We start from the raw sequence: 17,525 nt of genomic DNA, 5'->3' as shown, positions 1-17,525 counted from the left end.
CAGTAGACTACCTTTGAATTCCAGATGTTTATTGAATTTAAGTGCCACCATCTGCCATGGTGGATTCAAATCCCTATCTCCAGAAAGTTATTCCAGATATCTTGGTTACTCAACCAGTGATATTACCACGACAAAACTGATTCCCCATACACTTGACTCATTACTTTCTGATGGAAGACAAATTTTTAGTATCATCTTTGTTCAACTGCAGAATTTACTTCAGTTCATACAAATGCTTTTGCCTGTATATATAGATACCCTACAGTGTGGAAACAGGCCCTTCAGCCCAACAAGTCCACACCAACCCTCTGAAGGTAACCCATCACCCCACGGACTAATTCACCGAACAATTATGGTTAATTTAGCATGGCCAATTCACCCGACCTGCACATCTTTGGAATGTGGGAAGAAACCAGAGCACTCGAAGGAAACCCACACTGACACAGGGAGAATGTGCAAACTCTACAAAGAAAGTCGCCCAAGGCTGGAATTGAACCTGGGACTCTGGCGCTGTGAGGCAGCAGTGCTAGCCACTGAACTACCGTGCTGCCCCACTCCACAACAAATCCTATCCACCTGCAGATTGCACCAGTATCTGATCTCCTATAATCCATTTAAAATTTGAACAATGTATAAATCACTTCATGCCAACCTTCCCACTTCTCTGAGAATGTGTCATAGGGTATAAGCAGGCCGGGAAAGAGTTAAATTCTGAGTTTTGTGAAACAAGAGGTTCAGCTGAGTCTGACTCAGATCAGGTAAGAACTTAGTTAACAATGGGGTGCTGGAAGCAAGGGAAATGGGGGGGGGGGGAAGAAGGGAAGGGGAAAAACAGGACAACACCTCTATCTGTGAACAGAGTAGGGATGCAGACAGAGAACATTGTATATGTGTAAAGATGGGGAATGCGGCAGAGATAGGGCAGGTAATGTCAAAAGTAGTTAAAAACAAAAATGAGAATTTTAAATTTGTGGATTGAGACCAACAATCAATGCAGTTCAACGAACATGGGTAGCAGATGAACAGGATATATTATGAGGTTCTCAATAAAGGGCGTCTAAGACAAAGTTTCAATAATCTTCCAAAATTCACCAGAGAACTTATACGTCATCATTGGTGGTCCCTCGCAGATGAGGATGACTCTCTTGCACTCTCAGGGTGAGCCCGTAGGTGGCTGTATAGACTGGTACAGCTATCGCAGGCTGTTACACTGGAGGCAGATGGTGGTCATGGGAAGGGGTGGGTGGGGCATTGGTATGGCAACACACTCCTTTCACTGTTTTCACCTGGTTTCCATTGTTTCCCCATGCTGAGTTGCCAGGTGCTCAAGGCCTTCCCAAATGCTCCTCCTCCACTTTGGATGATCTTGAGTCAGTGTTTCCCAGGGTGTCAGAGGGAATGTTGTATTTCACCAGTGAGGCGTCGAGGGTATCCCTGAAGTGCTTCCTATCCATCAGCATTGAAACGGCAGACAAGCCCCTGGCGGACTTACGCAACTTGTCCTTGCACAATTCATCTGTATCTACCTACCTCTCATATCAGATTTTTAAAGCAGCTTTCAGTGCGAGCCAGCTGCCAGCTTATTTCCAAGAATAAGATTATGACTTCCAATGACTTGCTCTCAATGAATCAATCTCACCTGATGACTGAAGCTAGGCAACTTTTACTGTCTGTAACTAAATCATAATTCACTCAAAAAAAATCAGTCAACAAACAATGCATTTGAACCTCAACATGTTTTTTTTTTAAAATCAGTGAACATGGCCTGAATGCTGCAATAAGAATAACGTTCACTACGCTGTTGCATAAAACTTGCAACAGTGTCTCAATGACAATTAAACAAATTTAAAAGATGCTGTCCAATTTGCCTAGCCAGCCTACGAGCTTCATGATGCCCATACCTCAGAAATTTTCACATAAAATAGGTGAAGGACGACAAAAAGTTAAGTTTGTGATTCCACATAAGAGAATTGACCAATGAAACTCCACTCCCCACTCCTCCCAAACTGTTAAAGCACAAACTACACTTTTAAAAAAAATTTACCATCACAATTTTGGAATCTCAATATCAGAACCTAACTAGTGTTGAAAAATGTTTGATTTGTTTTTTGTTTACTCAGTTTCTCTCCAGGGACTCCTGTATGTGAATTTACATTGAATTACACATTCTAATTTCTACACCTTTGTTTGGACTCTGCTCATCTTAGTGAAAGTTCTTCAAATCAGACAGGTTTAAGAAAGTGTGCTTGCCTTCTACACACCATCAGAATATTTATTATATCATAGGTACTTCTTGTAATTCTACTCACCAAATGATATGTTGCTTTACAAAAAGGACAACTGTTTGAATACTTGAAATGTCTATTAACTGCATTATTCTCAGAACCCATAATACCAATGATAGATAACAGTTTATCATGCCCTACTTTAAATCTACTCAGAAAGTAGGCCATCACAGCGTAAGAGGTAAAGGATTCCAAAAACAAAAAAGGTCAATCCTGCCATCCTCGGAACAAGTCGAATGAACCTTCCTTGCACTCCCTTCATCTGTTGGTGTTTTCAATTTTACAATCCCATCTACTCCTGATAATCTTGGTTTTCTTGTTGATGATTCTGAGGCAGAGTGTTCCAAATTGCCAAAAAAAAAAATCAGAAAAAAAAGTTCATATCTGTCCAAAAAAGGTCAAATCTCCAATTTTAAATAATGCTGCTATATACAGACACAGCCCCAAGTAGTAACGTCATTTCCACATCCATCTTGTCAAAGCAATTCAGGATTTTGGATACTTCAAGTCACCCTAAACTCTTCTAAATTCAGTGGCAACAAACCCAATGCATCCAATGTTTGCTCATAAGACAATCCATCCTTTCCAGTGACAAACTAGTAAAAATCTCTAAGTTGCTTGTAATGCATTTTCATCCTCCCCTCAGTAAGGAGAGCAAATTGCACAGTAGTCAAAGTATGGTCGCAGTAATCCCTGTGTAATTCAGAGTAGATTAGATTAGATTACTTACAGTGTGGAAACAGGCCCTTCGGCCCAATAAGTCCACACCGACCCCCTCAAGAGCAACCCACCCAGACCCATTCCCCTACACCTAGCACTACGGGCAATTTAGCATGGCCAATTCACCTAACCTGCATTTTTTAGACTATGTGAAGAAACCTATGCAGACACGGGGAGAATGTGCAAACTCCACACAGACAGTTGCCTGAGGCAGGAACTGAACCCAGGTCTCTGGCGCTGTGAGGCAGCAGTGCTAACCACTGTGCCACCGTGCCACCCATTAATATCCTGACTCTCATGTTCAATTCCTATCATATGAAAGGATAGCATTCCATTAGCCTTCTTAATTATTTGTTGTACCAGGGCACTAACTTCTTGTTATGCACATACAAGTACAGCAGTATAAGGGCATTCTCTCCAATTGCTTAGACAGGTTACTGCCAAAGTAAACAATTGCATATCTTCCCACGTTATCATCCACCTGTCTGATTTTCTCCCATGACTCAACCTGTGTTTATTAGTTTGCAATTTCTTTATGTCCTTATACACCAGAAGGAAGGTTGTCTTCTGCAAACCAGTTATCATAACATCACTACCCTCATTTAAGTCATAAATATAAATTGTAAAAAGCTGAGGCCTCTGCACAGACCCTGCAGGACTCCACTCACTATATTGCCAGTAGAAAATGACCCATTTATGCTAGCCAACTTTATCTTCCAAAATTAGAGGTTAGAGGTGTCAATAACAACGCCAGCAGGTATTGCTCATGCTCTGCCTTGAGGCGGTAATGTGGAATTGAATTCTTGTAACACAGCAGGTCTCTGTGATATAGATACTCACACAATGTGGTCAAGTAGAGCATTCCAGGAAATCAGCAAGGGAGAACAGACAAGATAGATGAAAGCCAGCATGGTATCAGCCATAGCAAGGAATTTGCCAGTGTTGATGTAACCATCCACCCCTACTCTTGTTCTTCTTGACAGCAGAGGTTATAGATTCGGAGGTGCTCCCAAAGCAGCACTGGCAAATTTCTGCAGTATTACTCATAGCATCTATCTACACAGTGTAATGAACATATACATTTAAAAGGTGATGAAACAAAAAAAATTGGAGAAATTTAGCAGATCTGGTAGTACCTGTAGAGAGAAAGTTGAGTCAATATTTCTAATGAAAGGTCAGTGGACCAAAAAGATTGGACTCTGCTTTCTCTACATGGATGACACCAGATCTGTGGAGTTTCTCCAGAAGTTTCTGTTTTTGTTTCAGATTTCCAGCATCTGTAGTTCTTTGTTTTACTTTAAGGTATTGAACTGGCTGCCAATCCAGAGGAGGGCTCTTGTTCTGAATCATATCAAGTTTCTCAAGTGCTGGTGCAGCTGTAACCATCCAGGCAACTGGAGAGGATGATATTACATAGCTGACTTGGAAGAGAGGCTTTGGTGAGTCAGCAGCTGAGTCACTCTCCACAGAACATCCAGTTGGGGGGTTACTCTATTAAAGTGCCTATCAATTGAATTTCAGGTTGCTTGCAGTGCCAGGATTTCATGATGGCCGTTGAATGCCCACAAGTTAAACTGCCGATTGTCTTTTACGTTTTGAAAGGTGACTTAGAGGTTACAGTGCAGACATTCTGGCTACTGTGTCAAATGACTGCCTTTATTTATGTAGCACTTTTGTGAAGCACTTCACAAGTTCACCCTTCTGTGTAATCTTTTCACTCAACAGCAACCTATGGGAGATCAACAAGCACGTATCAAATTATTCACTAGAGTATGGAAATTATGCAACTTATAAATTAAGTGTTAAATATTGACTCAGAAGCTGCGAGGGAACTGGAATGCTGGCTCCAGTCAGTGACAGGTTTAATATGACAGCTGAAGAGTGCTGACAGTTGTAAGCAGATAGTGGTTTAAATGTAGCAGCTGCCCAAGTTACACAATACGTCGCAAGTTTTCAATACAAAAGTACAAAATTATAAGCCGTACATAGGTTTTGCTCGCCACTGCTAACAAATAATGCATCTTTAGCCCAAGGAAGAAATCTAAGTCTTTTGGCACCTGTAGCTTTTTAAAGCTAGGTACGTTCCTTCTGCAAACACGGAAACAGTTCTTCAATTGACTCGTACGAAAGGATCACTGCAGTGGTACATTAGACTCAAACGAAAATCCCAAAGAGTATACAGTTGTAACCATTTGCGCAGAAACGAAATGGAACGGCGACTATATAGATTACAACTTCTATCGCCTTCCGCCTCTCCCCCCCCCCCCCCCCCCAGCACTTTCCCCGATTTAATACGAAACAAAAAAAAAGTTTGAAGCCTTCCATTCAAAATCTGTTCAAAAGGCTCAGGCAAGTCTCCCGTGTTAGACATCGGCACTGATTCCAGGGGGTGGGGGGTTATATTTTATATAAACCGATGCATTTTAACTGATAAAACACTGGGGTTCAGAGAGACGCGGATTGAGAGAAGCTGAAACAGTGCAGCGGCCAAACCCCGAACATGGGGCCGAGGAGTCTACACGGGGGCGAGGGGGACGGCTACAGGGTCAGGAGTGAGCCCGAGGGTCGCTCGTGAGATTTAAATTTTAAAAATCTAACAGACAGCTCGCCCTCGATTAAATAAGACCGCACACGAATGAGGGGGAAGGCCGCCGGGGCCGAGTCGCAATCTCAGCTCCCGATTCATCCCCGATGCAGGGGGGGGGGGGGGGGGGAGTAGGCCGAAGCCGCGGTCTGGATTAGTTCGGAGAGGAGAGGCCCACCCGCAGTCCCGCACTGACCTGGATGAACTGGATGGTGAGAGCGCTTTTGCCCACGCCGCCGCCGCCCACCACCACCAGCTTGTACTTCTCCTGGGCCACTCCGTCCTTGGCGGCTGCCATGGTAACCGGGCCTGGGCCTGGGGCCGGAGCCTGGCACTCCGTCTCCTCTCCTCTCTCCCAACTCTCTGCTCTTCCTTCCCGCGGCGACTGACAAAGAGACCGCCCGGGGAGAAGTGAGGTAATGAGCAGTAAAACTTCAGCAGCAGCAGCACGGAGGGGTCGAGAAAGTTCTCCGGGCGACACAAAGGAGCGGACGGTCTGTCAGAGTGTGACTCATGGAAGTGGGCGCGCCGCCGGCAGCAGGAAGCGGCAACACTCGGAGCCGCCGCCACTGCCACCACCACCACCACACACACACAGAGAACAAATAGGGGAGGCCAGGCCGGGAAGCGACAGCCGCTGCAGATGGAAGGCGCCGCCGGAGCTGGTCAGAAACTGTAATCAGATGTAAATAAATCGGCTGCTCAATATTCACACTGTCACTCCCCGCCCCGCCCCGCCCCATAACACAACACAACACACAGCCGCGTCAGACTCAATGAGGCGACCACCCCAGTATCTAACCCAACCCCAGCTTCCACTATTTATCTCCCAATCCTTAATCCTGTTTTCGCTCACTAGCCTCCCCACTTCAGAAATTTACTTCTCAGAATTTCGTTCAAAAATTGCACTCAGTTCTCTCCTCAGTCTGAGTTCATTAGAAATCGGGGATCTCATCGCCTCAGCTTTGACTGAGATTTCACAAAGGGAGCAGTTGACAAATGATGGGCACAGTGCCTCCCAAGAACCTTGCAGTTGATTAAGGACCGCGCCGTATTGTTAGTCTATGTCGAACCCACTTGTTTTCAGGCAGCATATTGACCGAGGATGCCGTACATGTTCACAAAGTGCTCCCCCTAATGTTGCAGCACAAATAAATGTAATCTTGACTGAATTAGGGAAATAAACCAACCTGCGGAGTATGTCTTCCTTCACACAACGAATGCAAAAACAAAAAACGGAGATTCTGGAAATCTGGAATCAAAATCCGAAAATACCAGAAATACGCAGCAGATCAGGTAGCATCTGTAAAGAGTATGACTGAGACATGAATTCTTTCCTTTCCAAAGATATTGACAGAAACTTCAGAGTATTTCCCAGCATTTTTAGTTTCAATCCCATTTTCCATCCAATTCAATAAGGGGTGGCTGCATAGCAGTCACTATCAATTATTGTAGTCTATTCCCCTCAGTAAATCCAGATCTAAATTAGTCACATCGTAGACAGAATAATAAAGCACGGCAGGTGGCCCGGCACCTATCCTGTCTGTCAGCGGACAGACATTTAGTTGATCCCATTCTTTTGTTCTTTTGCGTCTTTTACTCATTAATCACATTAATCCAGTTTTTCAACAAGATTGTGTTCGCATACAATCCATTACTTTTCCTTATACATTTTTGTTTGGTCCGCTCAGTTACATTAAATTGTATTTGCTTTCCAATTTTCAATCTCAGGATCATGTGTGAAAAAACTACTTTTTGTTTTGAATGTTATATTGTTACACTGTGTTGAGAATGTATAACCTGAGTTACTGTATTCAATGTTACACCACAGTGATGTTCCATGTAACAATGTATTCATCTCCCAGCCCTTTACAGAGCACCATGAAATACACTCAATGAAACTCGAGCATTTTGAGTCTAAATTGAAATTCCACTTGACATGCTGAAACAGTCTAGCAACCTGGCACAGTTGCTCAGAGACTACCAAAAGACTTCACTGCCAAAAAATTAACAGTTTCCAGTAAAGCAGCATGAGACTTGGGGGGAAGAAAACCAAGATTCCACCCATGACTTTCAATCTGCCCAGTAGCCAAACATTTTAGTGGAAAGCTTCAAAAATAGATCTAATGAAAACAACACTTTATGAAAAGACAAGATTCCCCTATGCTGACCACACAAAATTATTGCCGATAGTAATTTTCCCAATAAAATCACATCAAATATAAAATTGGCTACCAGAGGTTTAATGCATGTTCATGATTACTGTTGAATGGATGAGGAGGAAGTGAAGGTATGGACCAATAATGTGTGCAACAGACATACTGGAGATCAACTTTAGAAATGCAGCTGTTTAGTATGGGTCATGTTCAGATCACATTTCACAAATAAGATCAAGAGATGCATCTGAAAAATATAACACCTATATTGCAGTTATTTGAGGGAGTCTGATGCCCTTTGTTCAACTTCTGGATGTGTGCTCTCACAAGCCATTCAGGGACATGTTTGCAGCAAACAGAATAGATGGAGAGTGGACAGAGAAATATTTCTTCAGAAAGAATGGGTATATAATTGTTGCCACACTTCATGCTTTTGGCAGTTTGCTATCAAATTGTAGGAGGCCATTAGAGCAATAAGTGTCATCAGAATTTTCAAAAACGACGTGAGAGGCGAAAATAATTCTTCACATGCTGAATAGTTATGATATGCACTGCCTGGGAGTGTGGTGAAGGCAGGTTCAATTGAGGCATTTGTTATGTACCAGCCCAAAGCCCCTTTAAATATATCAAGGAAATAATCTGGACCCTAACCTTTTTCTTATTTAAAGGCAGGTAAAGTGCTGTGTCCCAGATGTAATTCATTTGGTCATGCTATTTGGGTTGAAGCAAAACACACTTTATTTTTACCCTCGATTTAAAATACAGTACAAACAAAAGAAAGAAGAATTCGTATAATTTTAACTGTACTGGACAACTTAACAGAATTACAGATTGGATATAGGTTTGCTCGCTGAGCTTGAAGGTTCGTTTTCAGACATTTCACCACCATATTAGGTAACATCTTCAGTGAGACTCTAAATGAAGCACTGGTGGTGTAGCCCGCTTTCTATTTATATATTTGAGTTTCCCTAGGTTGGTGATGTCATTTCCTGTGGTGACATCATTTCCTATGGTGATGTCATTTCCTGTTCTTTTTCTCAGGGTGTGGTAAATGGGATCCAAGTCAATGTGTTTATTGATAGAGTTCCGGTTGGAATGCCATGCTTCTAGGAATTCTCATGCGTGTCTCTGTTTGGTTCGTCCTAGGATGGATGTTTTGTCCCAGTAGAAGTGGTGTCCTTCCTCATCTGTTCGTAAGGATACTCGTGAGAGTGGGTCATGTCGTTTTGTTGCTAGTTTATGTTCATGTATCCTGGTGGCTAGCCTTCTGCCTGTTTGTCTAATATAGTGTTTGTTACAGTTCTTGCAAGGTATTTTGTAGATTACATTAGTTTTGCTTGTTGTCTGTATAAGGTCTTTGAAGTTCATTAGCTGCTGTTTGAGTGTGTTAGTGGGCTACCATGATGCCAAGGAGTCTGAGTCGTCTGGCAGTCATTTCCAAGATGTCTTTGATGTAGGGCAGAGTGACTAGGGTTTCTGGATGTGTTTTGTCTGCTTGTTTGGGTTTGTTGCTCAGAAATCGGCGGACTTTATTCCATTTCATTCGGAGGCTCACTGAAGATGTTCCTTGTATGGTGACAAAACATCTGAAAACGAACCTTCCAGCTCAGCGAGCAAACCTACACCCAGAACCTCAACCTGAGCTACAAATCTTCTCAAAACTCACTAGAATTATAGATTATTTAATTACTATACAGCAACTGTTCCAATAACAGTAACATCCCATAAATATGCCCTTGGCAAAGAGAAATTCAGTAAAATGCAATGCAATGTTTCTCCATTCCAAGAAGAAAGAACACCAATAGAAAATTCAGAGAGAGAGAGAAAGAACTCCAGCCTTCTCTGTGTCAGAGTGATATATATTAGTCTCCACTATCAACTTCAAAACTCCAATTATTGCAAATTAAGCTAAAACCCTGGTTCTGTGGAAGGCTGACTCCACCCATTCATGCTGCTTCTAGTATTCTAAATATTTTTCATAGGGGGCCTCAGAAGCTGTTTACTTTATTGGCTTGGAACAGACACCTGTTTCAAAACCCCTCCTCAGAAAAAAGGAGAAAATGCACATCTTGAAGCCATAGCATCATCACATATTCAAGACAACATTCAGTGATTATTTAGAAATAAGGTATAAGAGGATGTTTCCACTAGTGGGTGAAACTAGGACAAGAGGCATAGCCTCAAAATTAGAGGGAGCAAATTTAGGACTGAATTAAGAAGGAATTTCTTCACCCAGATGGTTGTGAATCCATGGAATTCCCTGCCAAGTGAAGTAATTGTGGCTTCCTCATTAAATGTTTTTACAACTAAGATAGATCATTTCTTGAGCAGTAAAAGAATTAAGGGTTATGGTGAGAGGGCAGGTAAGTGGAGCTGAGGCCACAAAAAGATCAGTCATTATCTTATTGATTGGCAGAGTAGGCTTGAAGGGCCAGATGGTCTACTGCTGTTCCTACTTCTTATATTCTGAAGTTCTAATATTTGGATTACGGGGAACAGGTTGGAGATTGGTGCTGAATTAAAAGCTCAGCAAGCTCAACAACATAATGAGTTGAATAGCCTCCTTCTGCACTGTCCTAAGCCCAACCATCTTCAGGTGTTTCATCTATGATCTTCCCTCCATCTTAAGGTCAGAAGTGGGATGATCACTGATGATTGTATAATGTTCAGCACCATTTGTAATTCTCCATGGTCAAATGCAGCAAGATCTGGTCAGTAATCAGAGATAGGTTGAAAAGTGGTAAGTTACATTCATTCCACACAAATGCCAGACAATAACCATTTCCAATAAAAGACAATGTGACCACACTCCTTGACATTCAATTGCATTACCATCACTGAATCCCCCACTGTCAACAGCTTGGGGGTTATCTTTGATAAGAAGCACAATGAGACTTACCACATAAATATAGCAGCTACAAGAACAGATCTTAACGTAGGAATATTGCAATGAGTAACTTACCTCCTGAGTCCCCAAACTTCCTCCACCATCGACAAGGCACAAGTGAGGCGTATGATGGAACACTTCCCTACTTGAGTGGATAAGTGCAGCTCCAATGACACTCAAGAAGCTTGACACCATCTCGAACAGTGCAGCCCACTGAATTAGCACTACATCCACAATTATTCACTCCCTCCACACCAAAGCTCAGTAGCAGCAGCATCTATTATCTATAAGATGCACTGCAGAAATTCACCCAAGATCCTTAGATCCAAACTCATGACCACTTCATCCTGGAAGGACAAAGGCAGCAGATACATGAGAAGACCTTCAGTTGCAAGTTCCCCCTCTGCCACTCACCATCTCGACTCAGAAATATATTACTGTTCCTTTGCTGTTGCTGGGTCAAATTCTTGGAAATCCCTCCCTAAGGGCAGTGTGGGTTTATGTCCAGAACATGGACTGCAGTGGTTCAAGAAGGCAGCTCACCACCAACTTCTCAAAGGCAACTGGGGACAGGCAATAAATGCTAGCATTGTGCATAAGACCATAAGACATAAGAACAAAAATTAGGCCATTCAGTCCCATCGAGTCTGCTTCTGCATTCAATCATGGTTGAGAAGTTTCTCAACCAATTCTTCCGCTTTCTCCCCATAACCCTTGATTCCCATTTACAATCAAGAACCTTTCTATCTCCATCTTCTAAACTCCATCGAGTATAGATCCAGAGTCCTCGAACGTTCCTCATACATTAAGCTGTTCATTCCTGGGACCATTCTCGTGAATCTCCTCTGAACCCGCTCCAGAGCTACTAAATTCTTCCTGAGATATGGGGCCCAAAACTGCGCACGATACTCCAAATGTGGCCTTGACCAGAGCCTTGTAGAGCTTCAGAAGTACATCACTGCTTTTAGATTCAAGTCCTCTCAAAATAAATACCGTCATTGTATTTGCCTTCCTAACTACTGATTCAACCTGAAAGTTTTACCTTGAGAGAATCCTGGACTAGAACTTCTGAATCCCTTTGCACTTCAGAATTCTGAATTTTCTCCCAATTTAGAAAATAGTCAATTTCTCTATTCTTCTCACCTAGGTGCATGGCCTCACAATTTCTCCCATTGTACTCGATCTGCCACTTCTTTGCCCACTCTCCTAACCTTTCCAAATCCCTCTGCAGCCTCCCTGCCTCCTCAAACCACCTGTCCCTCCTCCTATCTTTGTATCATCTGCAAACTTAGCCAGAATGATCTCAATTCCTTTATCTAAATCGTTAATGTAAAAGGTGAAAAGTTGTGGTCCCAACACTGAACCTTGCAGAACACTACTTGTCACCAGCTGCCATCCTGAGAAGGACCCTTTTATTCCCACTCTCTGCTTTCTACCAGACAGCCAATCTTCTATCCATGCTGGCACCTTGCCTCTAACAGCATGGTCCCTTATCTTACTCAGTAGCCTCCTATGTGGCACCTTGTCAAAGGCCTTTCTGAAGTCCAGGTAGATAACATCCATTGATTCTTCTTGGTCTAATTTGCTCTTTACTTCTTCAAGGAGTTCTAGCAGATTTGTCAGGCATGATCACCCCCATACTGACTGCCCAATTTTACCATACGCTTTCAAGTATTCAGAAGTCTCATCCTTCACAATGGATTCCAGGATCTTATCCATGACCAAGGTTAAGCTAATTGGTCTGTAATTTTCCATCTTCTGCCTTACTCCCTTTTTAAACAGGGGTGTTATATTAGTGATTTTCAGTCCTCTGGGACCCTTGCTGATTCTAGTGATTCCTGAAAGATTACCACTAATGCCTCCACTATCTCTTCAGCTATCTCCCTTAGAACTCTGGCGTGTAATCCATCTGGTCCAGGTGATTTATCCACCTTCAGGCCATTCAGCTTTTCTAGCACTTTCTCCTTGGTGATGGCCAATATACTCAGCTCTGCCCCCTCACTCTCTTGAATGTTTGGGAAATTACTCATGTCTTCCACTGTGAAGAATGAGGCAAAGTAATTATTCAGTTCCTCAGCCATTTCTTTGTTCCCCACTTCTATCTCTCCTGTGTCATTTTCCAGCAGCCCAATGACCATTTTTGCCTCTCTTTTCCCCTTTACATTTCTAAAGAAACTCTTACCATCTTCCTTTATATTACTGGCTAGCTCACCTTCATATTTAATCTTCTCTCTTCTTATTTATTTTTTCTATGTCCCATGAGAGAATAAAACAAAGCAAATCTATGATTCTGTTATTCAATAGATGGAGAGAAAGATGATTTGTTGTGGATGAATAATTCTACAAGCAACAGAATGACATCTCATCCAGAGTGAGGTCCATTTGAAGATGCCATTACCAAGTGATTCACAATGAATTAGATGAACTGTTTCCATTGAATAGTGAAGACAATGAATTTGACAATTTTAAAATATTTTGCTTGTGTTAGAAGTATTTTTGTACAATTAATTTGTGTAACAAATTGTGACACATCAATTTAATCTAAATTATCAATGTTTCTTTTCACATTTCAAAATGAGGAACATTCAACCCAAACTGACAGTTCAAATTTTATATTCTGCATTTAAGTTAACCCCTGTTTTTGCAATAATTTTTGAAGTCTTCAAATGTTGACTTAGAGTGTGATTTGTAGTACCAGTTTCAGTCTCAAAGATGTGTCACTTTAGAATTTCAGCTACATCAACAACTTCAGCTGAGTTCCTATGCATTTCTGGCATACATTACTGTAAGGTTCCACTCTTCCAATAACTTTACAGATGCCTATCCAATACACAGCTGACCTGGCTCTCAGTTTACACTTCTCCGATTCCATGTGGCCTTTGTTTTCTTTCAAGAGAATTTATTCCTGCATCATTTTGGATCTAGGGTTATTCTGTATCTGGATAGCAGAACACCATCATCTCGTGAGATTTCATTTTTGATAGACTAGTACTGCTTTTTGTGGACTGACTGTTATATTATTTCAGGCTTCAGGTTAGATTAGATTAGATTAGATTACTTACAGTGTGGAAACAGGCCCTTCGGCCCAACAAGTCCACACCGACCCGCCGAAGCGTAACCCACCCATACCCCTACATTTACCCCCTTACCTAATACTACGGGCAATTTAGCATGGCCAATTCACCTGACTTGCACATCTTTGGACTGTGGGAGGAAACCGGAGCCCCCGGAGGAAACCCACGCAGACACGGGGAGAACGTGCAAACTCCACACAGTCAGTCGCCTGAGTCGGGAATTGAACCCGGGTCTCTGGCGCTGCGAGGCAGCAGTGCTAACCACTGTGCCACCGTGCCGCCCACACAGGCTATCCTGAGATTACTTTCTGAAATAGCATAACTTTTTGTTTTTATTGGTATCCTCTCTAATTTGACTCAATGTTGTGGTGTTGCATTCACTAGATAATGAATCTTTATACCCAAACCTCCTATCTCATAGTTTCCTGGAAAAAGGTGTAGCTTTTCTCAATTGTTCAATTCCAGCATAGCAGAACCATCTGTTTCAGTGATGTGGACCATACAGCTAACATCTTCCATTGCTGGACTTTGAATTGTTCCTAGCTGTTGCATTTATTTGTTTGGCTTCAGAGAGCCTTTCCTTGATTATCCAATTACATTCAAATTTTTAGTAAAGGTCTTCTGGGTCTAATCTTCATCAAAATAGATTGCTCTTTGCTCAGTATCAATCTTCGGCTTTAGATTTATGGTTTAGCCATATTCCTCTTCTTCTTACTGATCTAAATGTTTGTCTGAATTTCTTTTCTATGGGAATTGTATGTTTCCTCTCTTTATTGAGTTCTCAAATTTTTGTCATCTTTCAGGGTAGAGATGCTTTGAGTTTTTTTCTTACCATTTGTCCTGTTGCTCTGACTCTAAAAAGTCATTAACATGTTCTTTCTATATTATAACGTCTTTTTCCAGTGATAAGGCTTTCCACAAACTCTGCAGTTTCATCCACATCTGTCAGAGTTTCATATGTCTGTGAGTTCATGTCATTGTCTACATCTCTTGCATATCTTTCTGTCTGATATACATGCTTTCTTTTACTGTACCAACTCTGTTGCTTTTCTCTTGACTTAATTGAAAGATAATCATTTGAGTGGTCAGCATTTCCTGTCTACTTGTCATTTCTTGTGCCCTGGCAGTGGTTACAGCCTGCGATATTGTGTGCTTGTCCTTTCTAATTAATTCTTTTTATACACCTAAATGTGTAGAACTCCAAATGAGCTTACCGAGCAGCCTTTCATCCATACCCTGAAGTTTATGCTTTCTGGGAACAGTTTGAAGAAATTGGCAACCAGGTTCACCTGATTCCTGTCTCAGGCGTTGTAATACAAATCAGGACAGACAATGTTTTGACATTGGCTGGAAATAAATACTTAAGTTTTCAAGAATTCTGTTTGGGATTCTGTTGGGTGGTGAGATGAAGATTGGGACATTGGCAGGAGAAGGGACAAAGGTCTGTATCAGGACTGGAGCTGGGGGAAAGAGCAGGGAGCTGGACTCGGGGAGCCAGACTGCATTCGTTCATTCTGTGCATTTCTTTTCATCTGAAAACCTGCAGAACTTTTCTTCCTGCAATGCCATATTTGTGACTGTTTGCTGCTTTCTTTTGCTTGTCATAACTGGCTTTCCCTTGAACCGTCCACACGTAACATTTATACCAATCATAGCAAATCCAGAATAGTGGAGCAGGCTTAAAGGGCTGAATTTGGTCCTATCTTTAGCTGCAAACGAACGATCTTTTACTTGTTCGAACTCGAAATGAATTTAATTGTAGAACACAGTTTTTTTTAAATGAGAAATGGTTAAGTTTACAGCAAGAGGGCCGTTCAATTCTCTCGTTGCGCACACGTGTGGAGATTTTTTATTTGAATTATTACAGTCATGGTCCTCTGTTTTCATTGGATCGAGTTGTATGATAGGTTCGTTATATTCATGAAACATACACAGTAATCAGGTCTCAGCACTGAGGAATGAGATGATTCAACCTTTCCGCTAATACCAGACTGAAGTGATTATTAATGGTTTAGTACACTTTGGCCGGCCATCAACACGAGGAGTTTAACTGTTCCTCTGTATCAAGGCTGATTGATGAAAGATCTGTCAGACAGTCCATACTTTTACCGAAATTATTCAGTCAGTTTGAAAGAAAGTTCGTAGATTTTTGATCCGTTTCATTTCCATTTTAAACCATTTATATAAATATTTATTATATAATGACATTTCACGGGTCAAAAGTGGTGATAAAAACTGAAAATCCGCACCGAAATAAGCAACATGAAACAATTACGAGTTTAACGGTAGAATGATTAGCCACATCTAGAAAACTCAAGTAGTTTTGCTCGTTTTAAGTAAATGCTTGAAAAAGATCAGATTTAAATATACGCAATTTTAAAAGCGTCATTAAGAAACAACTAAACATTTCCAAACTAAATATTTTGTCTGGTATTCTCTCGCTGTGTGGGAGTTATCACTTATGTACATTCATGGCAGTTTTAAGTGATATGGACTTCAGCCTCTCCATACAAAGGATAAAATCCTCATGCAGATGACGCACTCATCCTGAAGTGGCAGTGAACAATGTAGTAATGTTTGCTGAAGCGTTTCTATCTGACCATTACTGTCAGTGTGTAGAATACAAACTCAGAATTTGCACTTTTAAGCTTGACATGTTAAATATTTTAGGATTTCTAATTACCATCAGTTTTTTAAAAAATTCACTCGTTTTATGAATATCAGCGAGATTAAACGTCAGTTTGTTTAGGATCGACGCATGGTGACATTTTTTTACACCAACTGAGACAGCGTCTCTCCCTCTCGGGCCTGATAGCTCCACCACTCGACCACATTGTGATAGTACAACAAAGCGACGTTGAAGCTAAATTTGGCACAGTGCACATATTGAGAAAACATGACAATGGACTACAGTTTTGTGATAGATATAGGACAGATGTCAGAGGAAGTTTCTTTACTCAGAGAGTAGCAGGGCTGTGGAATGCACTGCCTGCAACAGTAGTAGACTCGCCAACTTTAAGGGCATTTAAATGGTCATTGGATAGGCATATGGACGAGAATGGAATAGTGTCGGTTAGATGGGCTTCAGATTAATTCCACAGATCGGCACAACATTGAGGGACAAAGGACCTGTACTGCACTGTAATGTTCTAGTTATAAACAACTGATAGGTACACGTGGGTGATAAAATAAACTTCCGTGCACATTACATTATCTTTAGTCAATATTATTCCGTTGATCTTGTTTTGATCACAGCTGATGGTAATATTGGACAAGTTTGATAGACCATATGTTTTTTATGCTATTTGATAGTGGTCAGTCACTGAACACATTCACAAGAGGCTGCCAATGTATTAATAACGAAAGAACATAATTTATTTCACAGAGAAAAGTAACTTTCTGGCTGCCGAAGTTATTGTTCCCCTGCCTGCTGACCACATCTCTTGCTGCACTTCACTTCATTCAGGGAGTGGGCAAAAGTGAGTACCAAGGGCTGTTACTGATCATCTTTCTGAGACAACCATGTTCTACATAATTTCATGGGGACCTCTCAGATGCAAGCATTAGTATAATGCTGCAAGTTTAACAAAATTACTCCTAAAGCCTCATTGATTTTTCATTATTTTCATTTTATTCTTTCATAAATTTTGGTTTGAAGCAGTGAACTAGGAGCTGTGAGTGAAATCTGACTTTTGGACTGTAGGAAACAGCTTGTGTTTAAAAGAAAACTGACCCATTGCAAGTTCCCATGAGCTGTCGAAAAACCAGGCAACATGTGACTAAACTAGCATCCGATTCCGCTACCAGTTTTGGAGGAAC

General features: G+C 41.5%; 1 protein-coding gene across 3 annotated transcripts in view; it reads right to left on the bottom strand.

The window, feature by feature from the left end:
• The window catches only part of rras2 (RAS related 2), a 111,504-nt gene that overhangs the window by 89,012 nt on the left and 4,967 nt on the right, over window positions 1–17,525 (bottom strand). The window contains exon 1 of one of the 3 annotated variants that reach the window (XM_043705818.1): window positions 5,786–6,437. The exons of 1 other annotated variant lie outside the window; for it this stretch is intronic. In XM_043705818.1, coding sequence (XP_043561753.1) covers window positions 5,786–5,887 — 102 coding nt within the window. In that variant the 5' untranslated portion in view covers window positions 5,888–6,437. Of the gene's footprint in view, window positions 1–3,845; window positions 4,219–5,785; window positions 6,438–17,525 lie in introns of those variants that run through there. One more of the 3 variants, XM_043705821.1, reaches the window with a different exon arrangement.

The sequence above is a fragment of the Chiloscyllium plagiosum genome, chromosome 16 (genome assembly GCF_004010195.1).
Source record: "Chiloscyllium plagiosum isolate BGI_BamShark_2017 chromosome 16, ASM401019v2, whole genome shotgun sequence".
Classification (NCBI taxonomy): Eukaryota; Metazoa; Chordata; class Chondrichthyes; order Orectolobiformes; family Hemiscylliidae; genus Chiloscyllium; species Chiloscyllium plagiosum.
Note: the sequence above shows the minus strand (reverse complement) of the source record. Positions and strands in the feature narration are given on the sequence as shown.